Consider the following 21,481-nt stretch of genomic DNA (forward strand, 5'->3'; position numbering starts at 1 on the left):
CTGATGGACAGGAGGACAGTAGTATAGTGTTTATGAACCAGGAGGCTCAGGATGAACAAGGCAATGGATCCTTGTTACAATGCCTGGAGTTATGTGAGATTAGTAAGTTATTGTGACTCTGTTCGGAGCATCTCTGACTTTTCCTCCAGTTTTCGGTGCCCCCTCCCTCCTCCCATCCCGCTGTAGTAATGAATGGGTCCTTTAAACTTCTCGTACAAGTGAGGGAGGAGTCCTCGTGTCCGACAAAGCAAAAAGGGGGGTAAAGAAAAAACAAAACAAACCCCATAGGCACATAAAAGAGGTGGGAGGACAATTATTATGTATAGCAGCAGGTTATTAACAGCTGCTGCCATTGATCCCATTGAATGAAGCTGTCAGGGTGAGTGCGGAGCATGGATCCGCTCCAGTGTGACTCCGCGCTCCCGTACGTGGTGCTCAGCGCCCTCTTCAGCGGATTAGTCCTTCACAAATTAATTAGGAACAAGGTGAAGATAGAGAATGTGGCGGTGTCCTGCCTGCTGTCCCTGCTGCTGCTGGAGGTCTTCTGCTGCTGCGTCTTCTGCAGCCGCCTGGGGCTCCCCCTCTTCGTGGCGGCGTGCGCCCTCTATTACGTCTCCATACCTGTGCAGAGGATGCTGACGGCGCGAGACAAAACCGTGCTCATCACAGGTAAGGCGGGTTTTAGGAGTTTTCCTACCTGATCTAGGATAATCGCTTGAATAGCAATTGCTTTTGAACTTGCACCCCCCAAAAACTTGGAATTGCACAAATGTCACTGATATATTAAAGTATATTACGGAATTTCTTAAATGTCAAAACTTCTTACGGGAACCACAGTGATATGTAGGGCAACTGCATAAATAGCAATTCCCGTGTCTGCTGGATAAAGAAATGCATAAATATCAAAACTGCATCAATATAAGAGACTTGCATAAATACTGGATCCCTTGATAAAAACTGCATAAATATCAATTCCCTTGTCTGCTGGATTAGAGAAATGCATCAATATCAAAACTACATCAATATAAGAGACTTGCATAAATATTGGATCCCTTGATGATAAAAAAAAATGCATAAATAGCAATTCTCTTGTCTGCTAGATTGGAGAAATCCATAAATATTAAACTGCATCAATATAGAGACTTGCATAAATATTGGATCCCTTGATAAAAACTGCATAAATAGCAATTCTTGTGTCTGGTGGATTAGAGAAAGGCATAAATATCAAACTGCATCAATATAAGAGAATTGCATAAATACTGGACCCCTTGATAACTACATAAATGGCGATTCCCTTGGCTGTTGTATAGAGAAATGAATAAATATCAATATAAGAGACTTGCATAAATACTGGATCCCTTGATAAAAACTGCATAAATAGCAATTCCCTTGTCTGCTGGATTAGAGAAATGCATCAATATCAAACTATATCAATATAAGAGACTTGCATAAATATTGGATCCCTTGATAAACACTGTATAAATAGCAATTCCCTGGTCTCCTGTATAGAGAAATACAGAAATATCAAAACAGCATCAATATAAGAGAATTGCATAAATACTGGACCCCTTGATAACTACATAAATGGTGATTCCCTTGGCTGTTGTATAGAGAAATGCATAAATATCAATATAAGAGACTTGCATAAATACTGGATCCCTTGATAAAAACTGCATAAATGGCAATTCCCTTGTCTGCTGGATTAGAGAAATGCATTATCAAATCTGCATCAGTACGAGACTTGCATAAATACTGGATCCCTTGATAAAAACTGCATAAATAAAAATTCCCTTGTCTGTTGGATTAGAGAAAAGCATACATATCAAATCTACATCAATATAAGAGATATGCATAAATACTGGATCCCTTAATAAAAACTGCATAAATAGCAATTCCCTTGTCTGCTGTATAGAGAAATGCATAAATATCAAACTGCATCAACATAAAAGACTTGCATAAATACTGGATACCTTAATAAGAACTGCATAAATAGCAATTCCCGTGTCTGCAGTATAGACAAATGCATAAATATGAAAGGTGCATCAGTATAAAAGACTTGCATAAATACAGGATCCCTTGATAAAAACTGCATAAATAGAAATTCCCTTGTCTGCTGTATTAAAGAGATGCATAAATATTAAACTGCATCAACAGCAATTGCTTTTTAAAAGACTTGCATAAATACTGGATCACTTGATTAAAACTGCATAAATAGCAATTTCCTTGTCTGCTGTATAGAGAAATGCTTAAATATCAAACTGCATCAATAGCAATTGCTGTTTAAAGGATTTGCATAAATACTAGATCCCTTGATAAAAGCTGCATAAATAGCAATTTCCTTGTCTGCTTTATTAGAGAAATGCAGAAATATCAAACTGCATCAATAGCAATTGCTTTTTAAGAGATTTGCATATATACTGGATCCCTTGATTAAAAATGGCAGAAATAGCAATTCCCTTGTCTGTATAGAAAAATGCATAAATATCAGAATGCATCAATTGCAATTGCTTTTTAAGAGATTTGCATAAATATTGGATCCCTTCATAACACCTGCATAAATGGCAATTCCATTGTCTGCTGTATTAAAGAGATGCATAAATATCAAACTACATTAATAGCAATTGCTTTTTAAAAGATTTGCATAAATATTGGATCCCTTGATTAAATAGCATAAATAAAAATTCCCGTGTTTACTGTATAGAGAAATGCAGAAATATTAAACTGCATCAATAGCAATTGCTTTTTAAGAGACTTGCATAAATACTGGATCCTTTGATGTATGTTGCTTACAGATGAAATCCTTCGATGGGGCCTACATTCTCAAAATAGACAACTGCATCAATAGCAATTCCCTTCAGAATCTTCAGTTCTTAACCGGGAAATTGCATGAATATGACATTCTTACTATGAAGCAACTGCATGAATAGCGATCGCTTCTTAAAATATTTGCTATTTTGCTGAAATGCTCGATCATTTTCAAATTGTATAAATAGCAATTCCCTTAGATAAAACATCACTGATCTATTAGGGATAGATTAGAAAACTGCATAAATAGCAATTGCTTTTTTAAATTTTTTTTATTTTTTTATTTTTATTAATATACTTGGGATTTGCGTAAATTCCAGATCCTCTGATGGGACTTACATATACTGATACATTAGGAAACTCAATGAGATATATTTAAAGATAATTGCGCAAATATATCTCATCTGTTCGGGGGACCTACATCAATAAATTAGAAAACTGCATAAATAGCAATTTACTTTGGTGAATCCTCGAAAGATACATTAGAAAATGGTAAAAATATCACCTCTTTTATTGATATATTGCACTAATTGTATTTGCTTTTTAAAGAAAAAAAATAGGGATTTGCATAAATATTAGATCCTTTTATATGGGACCTAGATTGCTAGAAGCGCAAACTTTTGACCATTACAATGACATTATATCATTGACCGACCCAGTGCCCTCAAACTAGTGACCACCCTAATGCCCCCCGCCGCCACCAATGACCACCACAATGACCGGTATAGTGTTCTTATATCTGACAGACAAAAAAAGTACAGAAAAGTTATTCTCCACTCCAGTGCTGTTTAGTCCAAGAGGTCTGCTTTTATTTTTAGAGACCCCCAGATATTCCAGACAAGTGGAACACTCTTAGGCTATGTTCACACTTTGCTTTTTTGCTACTTTTTTCTTCTCCTCTGCAGTCAAAACCTGATCTTTTGGCTGTAGAGAAGCTACTTCCAAAAAGCAAGGTTTGTTGCTTCTTTCCTGTTTTATTTTGTTGCATTTTTGCTGTTTTTTTTTTTGTATTTTTGCTGCTTTTTTGTTGCTTTTTTTTGCTGCATTTTTCCTGCTTTTTTATTGTATTTTTCCTGCTTTTTTGTTGCGGTTTTCCTAGTTTTTTTGTTCTGTTTTTGCTGCTTTTTTGCTGCTTTTTTTGCTGCATTTTTCTGCTTTTTTTATTGCATTTTTCCTGCTTTTTTATTGCATTTTTCCTGCTTTTTTGTTGCGTTTTTCCTAGTTTTTTTGTTCTGTTTTTGCTGCTTTTTTGTTGCATTTTTTCTGCTTTTTGTTGCATTTTTGCTGCATTTTTACTGTTTTTTTTCAGTTTTGCTGCTTTTGTGGCAGTTTTTGCTGTTTTTTTGTTGCGTTTTTGCTGTTTTTTGTTCCATTTTTGCTGCATTTTTACTGCTTTTTTGCTGCTTTTTTGTTGCATTTTTGCTGCTTTTGTGGCATTTGTTGCTGGTTTTTTGTTGCCTTTTTGCTGCATTTTTGCTGCTTTTTTTGTTGCGTTTTTGCTGCTTTTTTGTTGCGTTTTTGCTAGTTTTTTGCTCTTTTTGTTGCATTTTTTGCTGTTTTTTTGTTGCGTTTGTACTGCTTTTTTGTTGCAATTTTGCCGTTTTTTGTTGCGTTTTTACTGCTTTTTTGTTGCAATTTTGCCGTTTTTTTGTTGCGTTTTTACTGCTTTTTTGTTGCAATTTTGCCGTTTTTTGTTGCGTTTTTACTGCTTTTTTGCTGCCTACTTGCTTAATAAAGTTAGCTCTATTCACCAAAGACGCGTGCTTGATTTTTTTTTTAGCATTTTTTTCTCTTGCTGTTTGCTTTCTATGATGGAAAACAAATGCTGAAAAAACGCTGAAAAATTAGAAAAAAAAAAAAAACAATTGTGTGCATAAGATTTCTGAGATCTCGCAGCTTTTGCTGCTACTGTAAAAAGCAGCTTTTAATTTGCATTAAAAAAAAAACCCAGCAAAACCCAACATCTGAACATAAAACCAAAATTGAAAATCAACAACAATCAATGCATCAAGTAAATGCATCATTAGTAAAGTGGCAAAAAGCAGTTAGATTCCATCCTTTATTCTTTATAATGTTAGATTCCATCCTTTATTCTTTATAATGTTAGATTCCATCCTTTATTCTTTAGAATGTTAGATTCCATCCTTTATTCTTTAGAATGTTAGATTCCATCCTTTATTCTTTAGAATGTTAGATTCCATCCTTTATTCTTTAGAATGTTAGATTCCATCCTTTATTCTTTAGAATGTTAGATTCCATCCTTTATTCTTTAGAATGTTAGATTCCATCCTTTATTCTTTATAAGTGTGAACATTAGATATTTCAGCTCCTTGAGTATTTCATAGAGGAGACTTGGTGACGTGTTTGTGTCGCACCTTGAGGACATCTCGTGTAGACATCTGAGCTTCTCCATATCCTTTACGCCAAGTCATGGATGATCTTAAAAGAACCTGTTGTTGCAGATTTTTTTATCTTTTTGTTGGATGAGTGTTTGCAGATAAAGGGTTGTCACAGAGAAATGTCACATCATCCGTTATCAGCCGGGATAGAGGAGTTCACAACATGCCTTGTCACTTATTGTTACATCAGCCCTTTTTATTTTGGGAGGGGGGGTCTTGAAGTTGATAACGGAGCTGGTAAGGAATCGGGGAGTATTGCGCCCCAGAAAAGGGGCTGTATAACCGAGGCTGAGCCTCCAAATGTTGTCACATAGATCCTACATACAGAAAATGTATTCACGCCTACTGATCTAAGTGGTGAGAAAGGTGTGTGGGGCTTCAGTGGCACCACTCCAGTGTTTTTTGGAGTGTTTTTTTTAAATCTAAGTTCCCTGCCCCCTTGTATTATACTCATCTTCTATCACCGCCCCATGGTCAGTCTCCTGTGTTTGCTGGAGGTCAAAAATCAACACAAGTCTATGAGAGCCTCGTTCTGACTCTCATAGACTTGCATTGAGAACTTGTCTTCTGGACAGTGACAAGTTGTTGTCACAAGATGGCGCCGCAGCACTGGAGTGGCGTCAGTAAGAGGTGAAGATGCTACATTTAAAGAGCGACTCCAGCACCAAAAAAGGTTCCAGTGGTTCTTTAAATCTAAGTCCCCTACACTCTGTATTATACTCATCTTCTATCACCGCCCCATGGTCAGTCTCCTGTGTTTGCTGGAGGTCAAAAATCAACACAAGTCTATGAGAGCCTCATTCTGACTCTCATAGACTTGCATTGAGAACTTGTCTTCTGGACAGTGACAAGTTGTTGTCACAAGATGGCGCCGCAGCACTGGAGTGGCGTCAGTAAGAGGTGAAGATGCTACATTTAAAGAGCGACTCCAGCACCAAAAAAGGTTCCAGTGGTTCTTTAAATCTAAGTCCCCTACACTCTGTATTATACTCATCTTCTATCACCGCCCCATGGTCAGTCTCCTGTGTTTGCTGGAGGTCAAAAATCAACACAAGTCTATGAGAGCCTCGTTCTGACTCTCATAGACTTGCATTGAGAACTTGTCTTCTGGACAGTGACAAGTTGTTGTCACAAGATGGCGCCGCAGCACTGGAGTGGCGTCAGTAAGAGGTGAAGATGCTACATTTAAAGAACGACTCCAGCACCAAAAAAGGTTCCAGTGGTTCTTTATATCTAAGTCCCCTACACTCTGTATTATACTCATCTTCTATCACCGCCCCATGGTCAGTCTCCTGTGTTTGCTGGAGGTCAAAAATCAACACAAGTCTATGAGAGCCTCGTTCTGACTCTCATAGACTTGCATTGAAAACTTCTCTTCTGGACAGTGACAAGTTGTTGTCACAAGATGGCGCCGCAGCACTGGAGTGGCGTCAGTAAGAGGTGAAGATGCTACATTTAAAGAGCGACTCCAGCACCAAAAAAGGTTCCAGTGGTTCTTTAAATCTAAGTCCCCTACACTCTGTATTATACTCATCTTCTATCACCGCCCCATGGTCAGTCTCCTGTGTTTGCTGGAGGTCAAAAATCAACACAAGTCTATGAGAGCCTCGTTCTTGCTCTCATAGACTTGTATTGAGAACTAGTGCCAAGACTTCTGGATAGTCAGAAGTTACTGTCACAAGATAGCGCCACAGCACTGGAGTGGCGTCAGTAAGAGGTGAAGATGCCAGAAGGTGAGTATATTTTAGGGATCATGAGGCCTACATTTAAAGAGACACTCCAGCACCAAAAAAGGCTGCAGTGGTTATTTAAATCTAAGTCCTCTACCACCTTGTATTATACTCATCTTCTATGGCCACCACTACCATCAGTCTCCTGTTTTTGCCAGAGGTCACAAATCAAAACAAGTCTATGAGAGCCTCGTTCTGACTCTCCTAGACTTGCATTGAGAACTTGTGACGTAACTTCTGGGCAGTAAGAAGTTATTGTCACAAGATGGTGCCGCGGGACCAGAGTGCCGTCAGTAAGAGGTGAAGATTCCAGAATTTGAGTATATCACAGGGGTCAGGAGGCTTATATTTAAAGAGCCACTCCAGCGCTGAAAAACAAACAAAAAATCCTGGAGCGGTGCTTAAAGTCTAAGGCCCCTGTATTATACTCCTCTTTTATTGCCGCTGCTCCGATCGGTCTCCTGTGTTTTCTGGAGCCTACTGGAGGTTAATACAAGTCTATGAGAACCTCGTTCTGGCTTTCATAGACTTGCATGGAGAAGTTGTTACGTGACTTCTGGACAGCTAGAAGTTACGATCACAAGATGGCGCCGCGGCACCAGGGTGACATCAGTAAGAGGTGCCAATAGATACTGTGACGCAGAGTTTTGCTCAAAACTCGCCCAGTGTAATGGCGGCATCAGACTCTACAGATTTTAACACTCCACACTATGGTTTGTCTGGTGTTTCACAGGCATGCTTAGGCATCGACCAGCTGTGTGGTCATTGATAGGCTAGCAAGAGGTAACCTCTGCTAGCCTGCTTGTTACCTTTGCATCACAATGTTGGAAACCTATCACAGTTACTCCCCGCCTTTTTAGGATGATGGAATCTGTCTACCCATGCCAGCTATAGTTTATTGCTGTTTTGGTCTGTGTGCTGTTCGTCGAAGTCCTGTTGGTGATTATATTGCGTGGTGCTTGGAGTTGTTGTGGAATTCTGTTGTCGCTTTGTTGTTTCCTCCCTGCTCTTATTTTCCTCCTATGTGAGATAGAAGTTTGGTTTCCCCTTTTTGCCTATCTCTGTTGGTTTTATCACAGGGTTAAGGGGACGAGGGCGTATAAGATCAGAGGTGATCAGGAGCAGGGCCAGGAAGGCGACTCAGACATCCTCACCTTCAAGGGTAACTCTGAGATAAGTGATAGGTAAGGTTCCCCTAGTCTGAGGGCTAGTCTAGGGGCCCCAGTTGCCTGCTCTCCCCGGAAGGAAGCCCGGCAGAAGACAACTCCATTTATAGCATTATAGCCCAGGGCCCCCTAATCTGACGGCCAGTCTAGGAGCCCCAGTACCCTGTTCTCCCCGGAAGGAAGTCCAGCAGAAGACAACTCCATTTATAGCATTTTGTTTGGGATGATTCACAAGTAACCTATTGGACCTTCATGAAGATATATCCTCTGTGGTCAATGGTATCACACAGAGGACAGAACCTAACCTTGGCGTGGAAGATGAGGAGCCAAGAGATGCGTCCAGCAGAAGACAACTCCATTTATAGCATTTTGGATGGGATGATTCACAAATAACCTAATGGACCTTCCTGAGAATATGTCCTGTGTGGTCAATGGTATCACACAGGGGACAGAACCTAACCTTGGCGTAGAAGATAAGGAGCCAACAGATGTATCTAGGAGAAGACAACTCCACTTATAGCATTTTGGATGGGATGATTCACAAATAACCTAATGGACCTTCCTGAGAATATGTCATGTGGTCAGTGGTATCACACAAGGATCAGAACCTAACCTTGGCGTAGAAGATAAGGAGCCAAGAGATGCGTCCAGCAAGGAAGTCCAGGAGAAGACAACTCCATTTATAGCTTTTTGGATGGGATGATTCACCAATAACCCAATGGACCTTACTGAAACTATGTCTTGTGTGGTCAATGGTATAATAAAGGGAACAGAACCTAACCTTGGCGTGGAAGATGAGGAGCCAAGAGATGTGTCCAGCAAGAAAGTGCAGCGGAAGACAACTCCACTTATAGCATGTTTGATGGGATGATTCACAAACAACCTATCGGACCTTACTTAGAATATGTCCTGTGTGGTCAATGGTATCACACAGGGGACAGAACCTAACCTTGGCATGGAAGATAAGGAGCCAAGAGATGTGTCCAGCAAGAAAGTCCAGGAGAAGACAAGTCCACTTATAGCATTTTGGATGGGATGATTCACAAATAACCTAATGAACCTTCCTGAAAATATGTCCTGTGTGGTCAATGGTATCACACAAGGAATAGAACCTAACCTTGGTGTGGAAGATAAGGAGCCAAGAGATGCGTCCAGAAGAAGACAACTCCATTTATAGATTTTTGGATGGGATGATTCACAAACAACCTATTGGACCTTACTTAGACTATGTCGTGTGTGGTCAATGGTATCACGCAAGGGACAGAACCTAACCTTGGCATGGAAGATGAAGAGCCAAGAGATGCGTCCAGCAAGGAAGTCCAGGAGAAGACAACTCCATTTGGATTTGATTATTCACAAATGACCCAATGGACCTTACTGAGAATGTGTCTTGTGTGGTCAATGGTACCTACCAACAAAGCTTGGGATGAAATTCTGGAGATGTCCATGCTCTTCGTAGATGGAGAGTCCAACTCAGAATCATTTCTTGTCTGGTGGGCTACACACGTCTAAGGATTTTGAAGACTTATAGTAGGAAACAGTGGGTTTGTCTTCAACTTCGAAGAGTCTTCCTTGGCTTCTCTACTTTGGTTTCTCCAGTATGAACATTGCGTTGGTAGGTCGTTGACGTGAACGACCTTCTCATTTGGTCCCTCAGGTTTGGTCGTAAAAGAAGGCTTCGGTCACTCGTGTCGTAACGTCAATAACGCTGCTCTCGATCATTGTAGAGTGGATCCCGATGGTTCATGATGGAGAGCGTCAAGGTTCACTTTTACGAAATTGCCCGGGGAAGATGCAACACATAAAATATTAATAAAAATGGAATTTATGGAAATTCTATCAACCTGTTTGTTACTCGGATCTCCTTCTGGGAAAGCTGCCATATATCACGATGCGAATTTGCAATTTAGAAGTCTTGGAAGATTGTTGATAGAACCCCTACGGGACCTATAAGGGCGGCCATATTCTTTGTCACCGAGCTTCTATAAAAACAGACATATGGCTGAATGAAATAATACTTTACCCGACGTGAAAAGCTCAAAAGTGATTGTCAATACTTGTCATACCGGTGATTTACAGTTTTCGTGCATTTTCGGGGTAATCCCGGTTTTTGTATTAATCAGGACATTTGCATTTCGCCTCATAAATAAGAGTCGCCGGGGGAGCCGTCAGCGAGATATGAGAGCCACGTGTGCTGATCTCAAGTTATTTGATTAACAGTGGAAGGGATTACCGGAGTGGCGGCATTAAATTACACCGCTTAGCTGAACATGGCTTATAGCACGGGCGCCAGACGACTTGTGGTACGGAATTTAACTGTTTGGCGATAACATGATTGCTACTCTCTTACTAAAATTTTGGTAAAGTTGTTTCGGTTTATCTTCCCTTGTCGTATGGCATTGTACAGGAGGAGGTGAGCTGTGACATCACCTATTGTGAATGGTGGATCCTGCGTTATCTACTGTATATAGAGGTGTCATTAGTCATTGTACAGGAGGAGGTGAGCTGTGATATCACCTATTGTGAATTGTAGATCCTGTGTTATCTACTGTATATAGAGGTGTTATCCATCATTGTACAGGAGGAGGAGGTGAGCTGTGACATCACCTATTGTGAATGGTGGATCCTGTGTTATCTACTATATATAGAGGTGTTATCCATCATTGTACAGGAGGAGGAGGTGAGCTGTGACATCACCTATTGTGAATGGTGGATCCTGTGTTATCTACTTTATATAGAGAGGTTATCAGTCATTGTACGGGGGGAGGTGAGCTGTGACATCTATTGTGAATGATGGATCTTGTGTTATCTACTGTACATAGAGGTGTTATCAGATATTGTACAGGAGGAGGTGAGCTGTAACACCACCTATTGTAAATGATCGATCCTTTGCTATCTACTGTATATAGAGTTGTTATAAGTCATTGTATAGGAGGAGGTGAGCTGTGGTATCACCTATTGTGAATGGTGGATCCTATTATCTATACATAGAGTTGTTATATATACACAGTAGATATACTCTATAAAGAGCTATTATCAGTTATTGGACAGGAGGAGGTGAACTGTGATATCACCTATTGTGGATCCTGTGTTATCTAGTGTATATACAGTGGATATCACATTATTCACCATTCAGAATAGGTGATGTTACAGCTCACCTCCCCCTCCTGTACAATGACTGATACCTCTATATGCAGTAGATAACACAGGATCCACCATTCACAATAGGTGATGTCACAGCTCACCTTCCCCTCCTTCTCAACGACTGATACCTCTATATAGAGTAGATAATGCAGGATCCACCATTCACAATACGTGATGTCACAGCTCACCTCCTCCCCCTCCTGTATATTGACTGATCGCACAGAATACACCATTCACAAATGATGATATCACAGCTCACCTCCTCCTTTTGTCCAATGAACAATCTCTATATGCAGTAGATAACACAGGATCCTCCATTCACAATAGGTGATGTCACAGCTCACTTTCCCCTCCTTCTCAACGACTGATACCTCTATATACAGTAGATAACACAGGATCCACCATTCACAATAAGTTATGTCACAGCTCACCTTCCCCACCTTCTCAACGACTGATACCTCTATATACAGTAGATAACGCAGGATCCACCATTCACAATAGGTGATGTCACAGCTCACCTCCTCCTTCTGTATATTGACTGATCGCACAGAATACACCATTCACTAAAGATGATATTTGTGCAATGACTGATTACACCTCTATATGCAGTAGATAACACAGGATCCACCATTCACAATAGATGTCACAGCTCACCTTCCTCTCCTTCTCAACGACTGATACCTCTATCTACAGTAGATAATGCAGGATCCACTATTCACAATAGGTGATGTCACAGCTCACCTCCTCCCTCTCCTGTATAATGACTGATAGCACAGAATACACCATTCACAAACGATGATATCACAGCTCACCTCCTCCTTTCGTCCAATGACTGATTACACCTCTATATACAGTAGATAATGCGGGATCCACCATTCACAATAGGTGATGTCACAGCTCTTCTTCCCCTCCTTCTCAACGACTGATACCTCTATATACAGTAGATAACACAGGATCCACCATTGACAATAGATGATGTCACAGCTCACCTCCTCCCCCTCCTGTATATTGATTGATAGCACAGAATACACCATTCACAAACGATGATATCACAGATCACCTCCTCCTTTTGTCCAATGACTGATTACACCTCTATATACAGTAGATAATGCAGGATCCATCATTCACAATAGGTGATGTCACAGCTCACCTTCCCCTCCTTCTCAATGACTAATACCTTTATATACAGTAGATAACACAGGATACACCATTCACGATAGGTGATGTCACAGCTCACCTTCCCCACCTTCTCAACGACTGATACCTTTATATACAGTAGATAACATAGGATCCACCATTCACAATAGGTGATGTCACAGCTCACCTTCCCGTTCTTCTCAACGACTGATACCTCTATATACAGTTGATAACACAGGATCCACCATTCACAATAGGTGATATCACAGCTCACCTTCCCTTTCTTCTCAACGACTGATACCTCTATATACAGTTGATAACACAGGATCCACCATTCACAATAGGTGATGTCACAGCTCACCTCCTCCCCCTCCTGTATAATGACTGATAGCACAGGATGCACCATTCACAATAGGTGATGTCACAGCTCACCTCCTCCTCCATCCACAATGACCTTTCTTTAAATTAGAGTATGCGGCACACATCCATGAGATTTTGGGAGACGGGGCTAGTAGTGCCCTTTAAGAATTAAAGCAAATAGCTGCTGTTGGCACAGGGAGAGACGCGTCCTCTACGAGTGCAGCACAATATATATCTTTACCGCCCATGTTTCGATGCCTCAGCAATCCTACCCTGCCTTCTTCTCCTTGCCACCGGCCGCCAATGACTCCCTAATACAGAGATTGTCCATAAATCGCGGGCAAAGTCTATAAAAGCCAATGTTCCCATGCGCCATAACTAAAGGAAATTGTATTTCTCTTTAATGTACTTTCGAGAGTTCCACCAGCGAAACCATTACATCAAATTGTCCTTTGCTATTTGAATATGCCAGTCCCTCGCTATATCCCTTCCTCCGCCGCTCTCGTTTAAGGATCTATTATTTAAAAAGACATTTACAGTTTTTATATATTTATATAAAAAAAACACAAAAAAAAAATCAAAAGGACAAAGTTGTGAACAGAAGTAAAAGTTTCTCGGTCAGGAGGAGTCTAACCTGCGAAAGGGAACTTTGCTGCTACAAAAAGAAAAATTTGCAAAATTTGGAAAAAAATTTGCTGAAAATTTTCCAAAGAATTGGAACGTTGTGAACCTAAACCTAACGGAACGGGGAATATTTTTTTGAAAAATAAAAATACATAAAAGCAACCAATCAACAGGATTCAGGGGTCCAGGAACACCTGAAAGCATCCTCTTTGATTAAGGCTGTAGATTCCTCTCAACTGATCCAAAATTTAGTAAGAAAAAAATGTAAAAAAAAGATATATATTTGTACTAATTATTTTTTTAGGAAATTCTGATTTAGATTAAGGCTGAATTCAGGCTTTTGTTGTCAAGATGACTATGGTAAAGTGGGGACCCGGGGCTCCTAAGATGTCCCTCAAGCTAAGGTCAATATACTATCCCTAAACTCAGAGATACTACTGATGGTGGAGAGGCCTGAGCCTCCTTCCTGGCCCTGCTCCTGACCAGTCCTGACCTGATTCCCTCTCTCCCCAGGGATACTCCTGATGGTGAAGATGCCTGACTGTCCTTCCTGGTCCTGCTCCTGACCAGTCCTGATCTGATTCCCTCTCTCCCCAGGGATACTCCTGATGGTGGAGAAGCCTGAGCCTCCTTCCTGGCCCTGCTCCTGACCAATCTTGATCTGATTCCCTCTCTCCCCAGGGATACTCCTGATGGTGAAGATGCCTGAGTCTCCTTCCTAGCCCTGCTCCTGACCAGTCCTGATCTGATTCCCTCTCTCCCCAGGGATACTCCTGATGGTGGAGAGACCTGAGCCTCCTTCCTGGCTTTGCTCCTGACCAATCCTGATCTGATTCCTCCTCTCCCCCAGGGAGGGTCAGGGCAGGAGTGTGATGAAACCCACAGATAAAGACAGACAAGGGAAACCCAAAACTCTGTCACACAGCACACACGCACAAAGGAAGAGGCAATGAAAGGTTCAGGAGGAAAACAAGAGCAGGAAGGAAACTACAAAACAGCAGCGGAAAACATCACAACTGCACCAAGCAATAGGCAAAAACATTTACCAGCAAATCTGGAACATCACACCTCACAGACCAAGATAGCTAAACTATAGCTAGCATAGGTGGAAGGATTCCACCTGCATAAATAGAAGAGGAGCAGATGTGATGAGAGAGAGAGAGCACTGGATCCCTTTTTTTCACATTTCGACGGATTGTGACTGATGCCAAAAAACGGACGTGTGAAAGGGGCCTACGTTAAAGGGGTTTTCCAGGATTCGAAAATAAGATAGTGCCACACCTGGTTGTGTGTGGTATTGCAACCTCCACTTCTATGGAACTTAGCAGTAACAGCAGACACAACACATGGGCAGGAGTGGCCCAGTTACTGGAAAAATAGCAGCCATGTTTTTCCAATGTCGACAAACCCACTGGAAGGGGTTATCTGGGCCTTTTTTTTTCTCATGGAACTAAGAACTGAACTGTTTTGCTCGGCGCCGGCACAGACTGATCACAGACCGCTCCTGCCGGTGCTTCTGCTGCTCCACGTCAATGGACCAGCTCATCCTCTTCCTGGCTGCTCCGTTGACTGCCAACGTCGTGATGATTGACAACCGGGTCTTCGCAGTTAGGCGGTGAGGAGTCGGCAGTAAATCAAAGGGACATCGAAAGTCGTGCCGTCAACAGAGCAGAGCAGAAGAGAAGCAGCTGCTCTGTCGATCTTGTCATTCACATTGGCCACAAAATGGGTATCAACCACTATGAATAAAAAGGCGTCTTTCTCCATTCATTTCTATAAGAGGTTCAAAAAAGCCATTTTGGGAAAAAAATTCCCCTTACAGTGAAGGAAGAGCCGCGCATGCGCAACCACCTCCCTATTATAGCGATTGGCACCCGTCTTGTGAATGACAAGGTGGCCACGACTGAGTGTCTCTCTCCATTCCCTTCTGCCAATCTCTCTTATGCTGCCATTTTTGGAACTTTTATATTAGCGACTGGGTAGAGCCGCACATGCGCAACCACCTCACCGTTATAGCGATTGGCACCCGTCTTGTGAATGACAAGATGGCCACGGCAGAATGTCTCTCTCCTTTCCCTTCTGCCAAACTCATGTATGCTGCCATTTTCGGAACTTTTCTGGGCAGAGCCGCGCATGCTCAACCCCCTCCCTATTATAATAGTTGGCACTTGTCTTGTGAATGACAAGGAGGCCACGCCTGAATGTCTCTCTCCATTCTCTTCTACCAAACTCCCTTACTCTGCCATTTTCGGAACTTTTATATTAGCGAATGGGCAGAGCCGTGCATGCGCAACCACATCACTATTACAGCGATTGGCACCCGTCTTGTGAACAAGATGGCCAAGGCTGATTGTCTCTGTCTCTCTCCATTCCCTTCTGCCAAATTCTCTTACTCCGCCATTTTCGTGACTTTTAGATTAACAAATGAGCAGAGCCGCGCATTCGCAACCACCTCCCTATTATAGTGATTGGCACCCTTCTTGTGTAAACGACAAGGTGGCCACAACTGAATGTCTCTATCCATTGCCTTCTACCAAACTCTCTTACGCCACCATTTTCAGAACTTTCATATTAGCTACTGGTTAAAGCCGCGCATGCGCAACCACCTCACTATTATAGCGGTTGAATTGTCTTGTGAATGACAAGGTGGACACGGCTGAATGTCTCTCTCCATTCCCTTCTACTAAACTCCCTTACTCTGCCATTTTCGGAACTTTTATATTTGCGACTGGGCTGAGCCGCGCATGCGCAACCACCCCCCTATTATATCGAGTGGCACCCGTCTTGTGAATAACAAGGTGGCCACGACTGAATGTTTCTCTCCTTTCCCTTCTGCCAATCTCTCTTACGCTGCCATTTTCGTAACCTTATATTAGCGGATGGGCAGAGCCGCGCATGCGCAGCCACCTCCCTATTATAGTGGTTGGCACCCGTCTTGTGAATGACAAGATGGCCACGGCTGAATGTCTCTCTCTATTCCCTTCTACCAAACTCTCTTACGCCGCCATTTTCAAAACTTGATATTAGCGAATATTCAGGGCCGCGCATGCGCAACCACTCAGACAGTCACAGAAGTCCCATTTTTTTCATACACATACGGAATTTGCAGTGGATATTCCTTCAATGTGTAAGATTGTAATATCCCTTTAGGTGAGGGGTTGGGAATAAATAAGAGACAAGTCTATCTCCTGTGGGTATATTACACTATGTGGTTGAACGCGTCTCATCCCATATGTCAGACACATAGTAGGACTATAAATAACGCGCAGTCCCATCTGGACAACTTAGACATTTGCGACCTGCCGTGATAGTTTAATTTGATGGAGAACGTCTTTAAATCTGTCTGGTCACTGGGTCCATTAATCTTCTCATAAATCATTCTTATTTTATTTACCACCGGAGACCAGCGGCTCGAAAGAGATTTACAAACCATTTGCTCTTTGAAGATTGAACGAGTTGTTTGGGGGGCGGGGGGGGAGGGGTTCAACACCATAACTGTTTTATTCCAAAATTTCCAGGAATAAATCTGCACCTTTGAGAAAGAAAAATATTTACAAGCATTTTTAGCCTGGTCCCCGGGATCGGTTGGGGCCAAAGTGGTAAAATCCTCAGTATTTGGAAAGTTATTCCTTATCCTTTTATAAAAAAAATGATACCTTTCCTGAACAGATCCGATGTGCCAGTAATGAGAAAATAGTATAGAAGCCGTATGCAAATTAGGCTGCAAGTGCACTGGGGGCGTGTCAGTGCTCTAGGACTGGCAAATGCACTGGGGGCGTGTCAGTGCTCTAGGACTGCCCGCTGCAAGTGCACTGCGGGGCGTGTCAGTGCTCTAGAATTCCCCGGTGCAAATACACTGGGGGTATGTCAGTGCTCTATGACTGGCAAGTGCACTGGGGGCGTGTCAGTACTCTAGGATTCCCCGCTGCAAGTGCACTGGGGGCGTGTCAGTGCTCTAGGATTCCCCGCTGCAAGTGCACTGGGGGCATGTCAGTGCTCTAGGACTGGCAAGTGCACTGGGGGCGTGTCAGTATTCTAGGACTGCCCGCTGCAAGTGCACACTCCAGTGCATACAGCTTCTACCCGTCATTTCTCCTGACTGGCACATTGGATCTCTACAATAAAGGCATCATATTATATTGGGGGACAAGCACCTATACAATCGTATCACTACTTCCATATGTGAAAATGTGTCAACAGGTTTCCTTTAATGATGTTTTCTAGGGTATTCCTAAAATTAAAAGGATCCCTTATACCCGGTCTCTGCTGCCACTTCAGAACTTTCCAGAGCTTTGTTTCCATCTAATCCTGGGGGCTTCTTGAAGTATCTTTGGGGTCATTGTCCTGCTGTAAGACCCATGACCTTAGGCGTAAACCCAGCTTTCTGACACTGGGCACTACATTGCAACCCAAAATCCTTTGGTAATCTTCAGATTTCATGATGCCTTGCACACATTCAAGGCCCCCAGTGCCAGAGGCAGCAAAACAACCCCAAAACATCTCTGACCTCCACCATGTGTGACTGTAGGTACTGTTTCTTCTTTGTAGGCCACAGTAGAATGATGTACTTTACCAAAAAGCTCCATCTTGGTCTCGTTTGTCCACAAGATGCTTTCTCCGAAGGATTATCTCTTACTCATGTACATTTTGGAAAAATGCAGTCTACCTTTTTTATGTCTCTGTGTCAGCTCTGGGGTCTCCTCCATAGTGTTTCATTTCATGTGGATGGATAGTTTGCATTTACACTGATGCTCCCTGAGCCTGCAGGACAGCTTGAATTGCTCTGGAACATGATTGGGGCGGCTTATCCCCAATCTGGACTATCCTGCATTGCAGCCTTTCAGCAATTCTCTCTGCCGTCCACGTTCAGGGAGATTAGCTACAGTGACAAGGGTTATTAACTTCTTGATTATGTTTCGCACTGTGGATGAAGGAACATCAAGATCTCATGAGATGGATGTGTATTCTTGAGATTGTTGATAATTTTCCTTCTCAGACAGTTCTCTTCTCTTTCTTTTCTCCATAATTAGTGTAGCACACACAGCATGCAATGCAAAGATTGAGTCAACTTCTCCCCTTTTTATCTGATTTCAGGTGTGATTTTCATATTGCCCTGACACAGGTGAGTTTGATTGAGCTTCACATGGTTGAAACAAAGTTGTTTACCCCCAATTTTGGAAAGGTGCCAACAATTTTGTCTGGCTCATTTTTAGAGTTTTGTGTGAAATTATTTCCAATTTGCCTTTTTTTTCTCTCTTTTTTTTTGTGGGTTGTTCCAATACACACAAAGGAAATAAACATGTGTATAACAAGACGTGTAATTGCAACACATCTCTCTGAGAAATGCTTCATCTGGAACAATTTTAAGGGTGCCAATATGTTAGCCCATGACTGTATGTGACGGGCATGCAAAGAGCATGCATTATATGTGACGGGCATGCAAAGAGCATGCATTATATGTGATGGGACATGCAAAGAGCATGCATTATATGTGATGGGACATGCAAAGAGCATGCATTATATGTGATGGGACATGCAAAGAGCATGCATTATATGTGATGGGACATGCAAAGAGCATGCATTATATGTGACGAGCATGGAAATAGCATGCATTATATGTGATGGGCATGCAGAGAGCATGTATTATATGTGACAGGCATGCATTATATCTGATGGGCATGCAAAGAGCATGCATTCATTATATGTGATGGGACATGCAAAGAGCATGCATTATATGTGACGGGCATGGAAATAGCATGCATTATGTGTGATGGGCATGCATTATATGTGACAGGCATGCATTATATGTGATGGGCATGCAAAGAGCATGCATTATATGTGATGGGCATGCAAAGAGCATGCATTATATGTGATGGGCATGCAAAGAGCATGCATTATATGTAACAGGCATGCAGAGAGCATGTATTATATGTGACAGGCATGCATTATATGTGATGGGCATGCAAAGAGCATGCATTATATGTAACAGGCATGCAGAGAGCATGCATTATATGTGATGCGCATGCAAAGAGCATGTATTATATGTGACAGGCATGCATTATGTGTGACAGGCATGCATTATATGTGACCAGCATGCAAAGAGAGGCAGATGAAGTTCGGCGTCCTCTGCATCTGAGCTTGAGCTGGTGGACATGTAACACGGCGTTGCACGTTTAAGCCGATAAATGGTCTTATTAAGTGATGTTTAGATTCCGTACCGCATCCAACTTTAAAAAAGTTTGTCTTATCATGGCAACATCTGTACATTTTTCTTTACGACCTAGGAAGGTCAGCCGCTCAGTAATTCATCTAAATGGCCGCTGCGGAATACAGTATCTCGTTTTTTTACGTAATGGTCTAAAGCTGCATTTACTTTGAAAGATTATCGTTGACGAGGGCTCTTAAAAACGATCTCTCAGTGTAAACAGGCGGCAAAGTGCTCGTTCATCGGGGAATATCATCATTCTCGGTGGTGCATTGTCCCGTGTAAACTGCCAAAAACAATAGCTGTCTATATGCAATGAGCAAATATTACAGTTTTTTGGGGAATTATTTTATAGTGACCATGTAATAGGATTCGCCTCATCAGTACGATTACAGTGATACCAAACATCCAGGGTTTTTTAATTTATATTTAATGGGACAAAAGAAAAGTGATTTGAATTTTTTATGGTTTTTTTTTTAATTTTTCTCATTTTGTTATAATTTTTTTTTAGTTTTTTACTTTTAACTGTTCTTAGTAGTCCTCTCAAGAGACTTGAAGTTGCAGTCGTCTGATCACTTGTGCTATACACCACAATGCTATAGCATTGCTGCATATAGTGAAAATCACAGTCTCCTTTGAAGCCCGGCCACAGGAAGGGTTACCAATTATCAGTGCTGCTATGACAAGCACAGAGGACTAATAAGGGTATCAAACCCACACCAATTCGATATTGATGACCTATCTTAATATCAGAGTATCAATGTCTGAAGGTCCCCATACACATCTGATAGATGTTCGGCCAACAACAATTTCCCCCAACTCTCCCATACACAGGAACGACCAAGCGCTCCTTTGTTCTCTGTGAGTGATTTTATCTTAGTACGAAACAAAAAAAGTGTCTGATGGAAGTCTAATATGACGAATTATTTTCTAACCTGACAAAATCTGTCGTCGGAGGGGATTTGGAGGCCCCCCAGAGATGCACGACTGATTCTAACTTTTTTGAAAAAAAAAAAATAAATTAAAAAAAAAAATATATGTATATAGAAATTTGTTTTGATCAAAACACTGAGGGATCAGGTTACAGCTGCCTGTTAAAGTCTATGGAGAGTGAAGGGAGAGAAACAAGCAGAGATAGCCAGTCCTTTAATTATTATTATGGTAACCTTGATGTATACTAATTTAAAGAGAGTTTGAGAACTTTTCTATTAAAAGCAATAAGTTATTTGCCTCCTTCCAAGAAACTGAATTATTTATGTATCGTATTGAGAATGTGTCGGAGCCGTCACGGGCTTCAAATAAACAACTTAGTCTTTTTCTTGATCAACCGCCCAGAAATCAAAGCAGCGCAGTTTAATATGATCTTTTATCTCTCCCGAGGTCTAGTCAGATATTCTCATATTAAATGATGACGATGAGATTTCAGAGTAAATAAATCCAATTTTTTTCTACGTTTACACAAATAAACAAGGCTGATATTTGAAAAATAGCAAGAAGTGTATTGACCCAGGCGCTCGGCTTTGGATCCCTTTGAAGTTTGTGTTGATTAACTTACCAACCTCACGTTTATGATCAAACAGCTGAAAATTATTATTTTTTTATTTCCAGAAACAGCGCCACCTATAGACAATAATCTTAAATGGTCACTGTCATTTCAAAAAACTTTGCATAAATTAAAAATTCAAGCACCTATAAGAAATTTTGTAATAAATCTTTTCAGAGGAATATACTATTTTCTCCACTTAAGAGCCACTTCTTTTCCACTTCAATTGACTATGACTGCCTCTGTGCTGTAACATCGTGTTGGATGTTTTCTCTAAGACCTTAGTTGGTTCTTCGTGCTCTGATCTTGTTCCTCCTCTGTTGTATCGATGTCTCAGTCACTTCCTCCGAGGTCTCAGTTGGTTACTT

At 41.5% G+C, this 21,481-nt stretch overlaps 1 protein-coding gene across 1 annotated transcript in view; it reads left to right on the plus strand.

Moving 5' to 3' along the window:
* Positions 1-310: 310 nt before the first annotated feature.
* HSD17B2 (hydroxysteroid 17-beta dehydrogenase 2) overlaps positions 311-21,481 on the plus strand; it is a 36,689-nt gene continuing 15,518 nt past the window's right edge. Inside the window, exon 1 of the mRNA XM_075325178.1 lies at positions 311-669. Coding sequence (XP_075181293.1) covers positions 393-669 — 277 coding nt within the window. The 5' untranslated portion in view covers positions 311-392. The remainder of the gene's footprint in view (positions 670-21,481) is intronic.

This window comes from Anomaloglossus baeobatrachus, chromosome 10, assembly GCF_048569485.1.
Source record: "Anomaloglossus baeobatrachus isolate aAnoBae1 chromosome 10, aAnoBae1.hap1, whole genome shotgun sequence".
In the NCBI taxonomy this organism is placed as follows: domain Eukaryota; kingdom Metazoa; phylum Chordata; class Amphibia; order Anura; family Aromobatidae; genus Anomaloglossus; species Anomaloglossus baeobatrachus.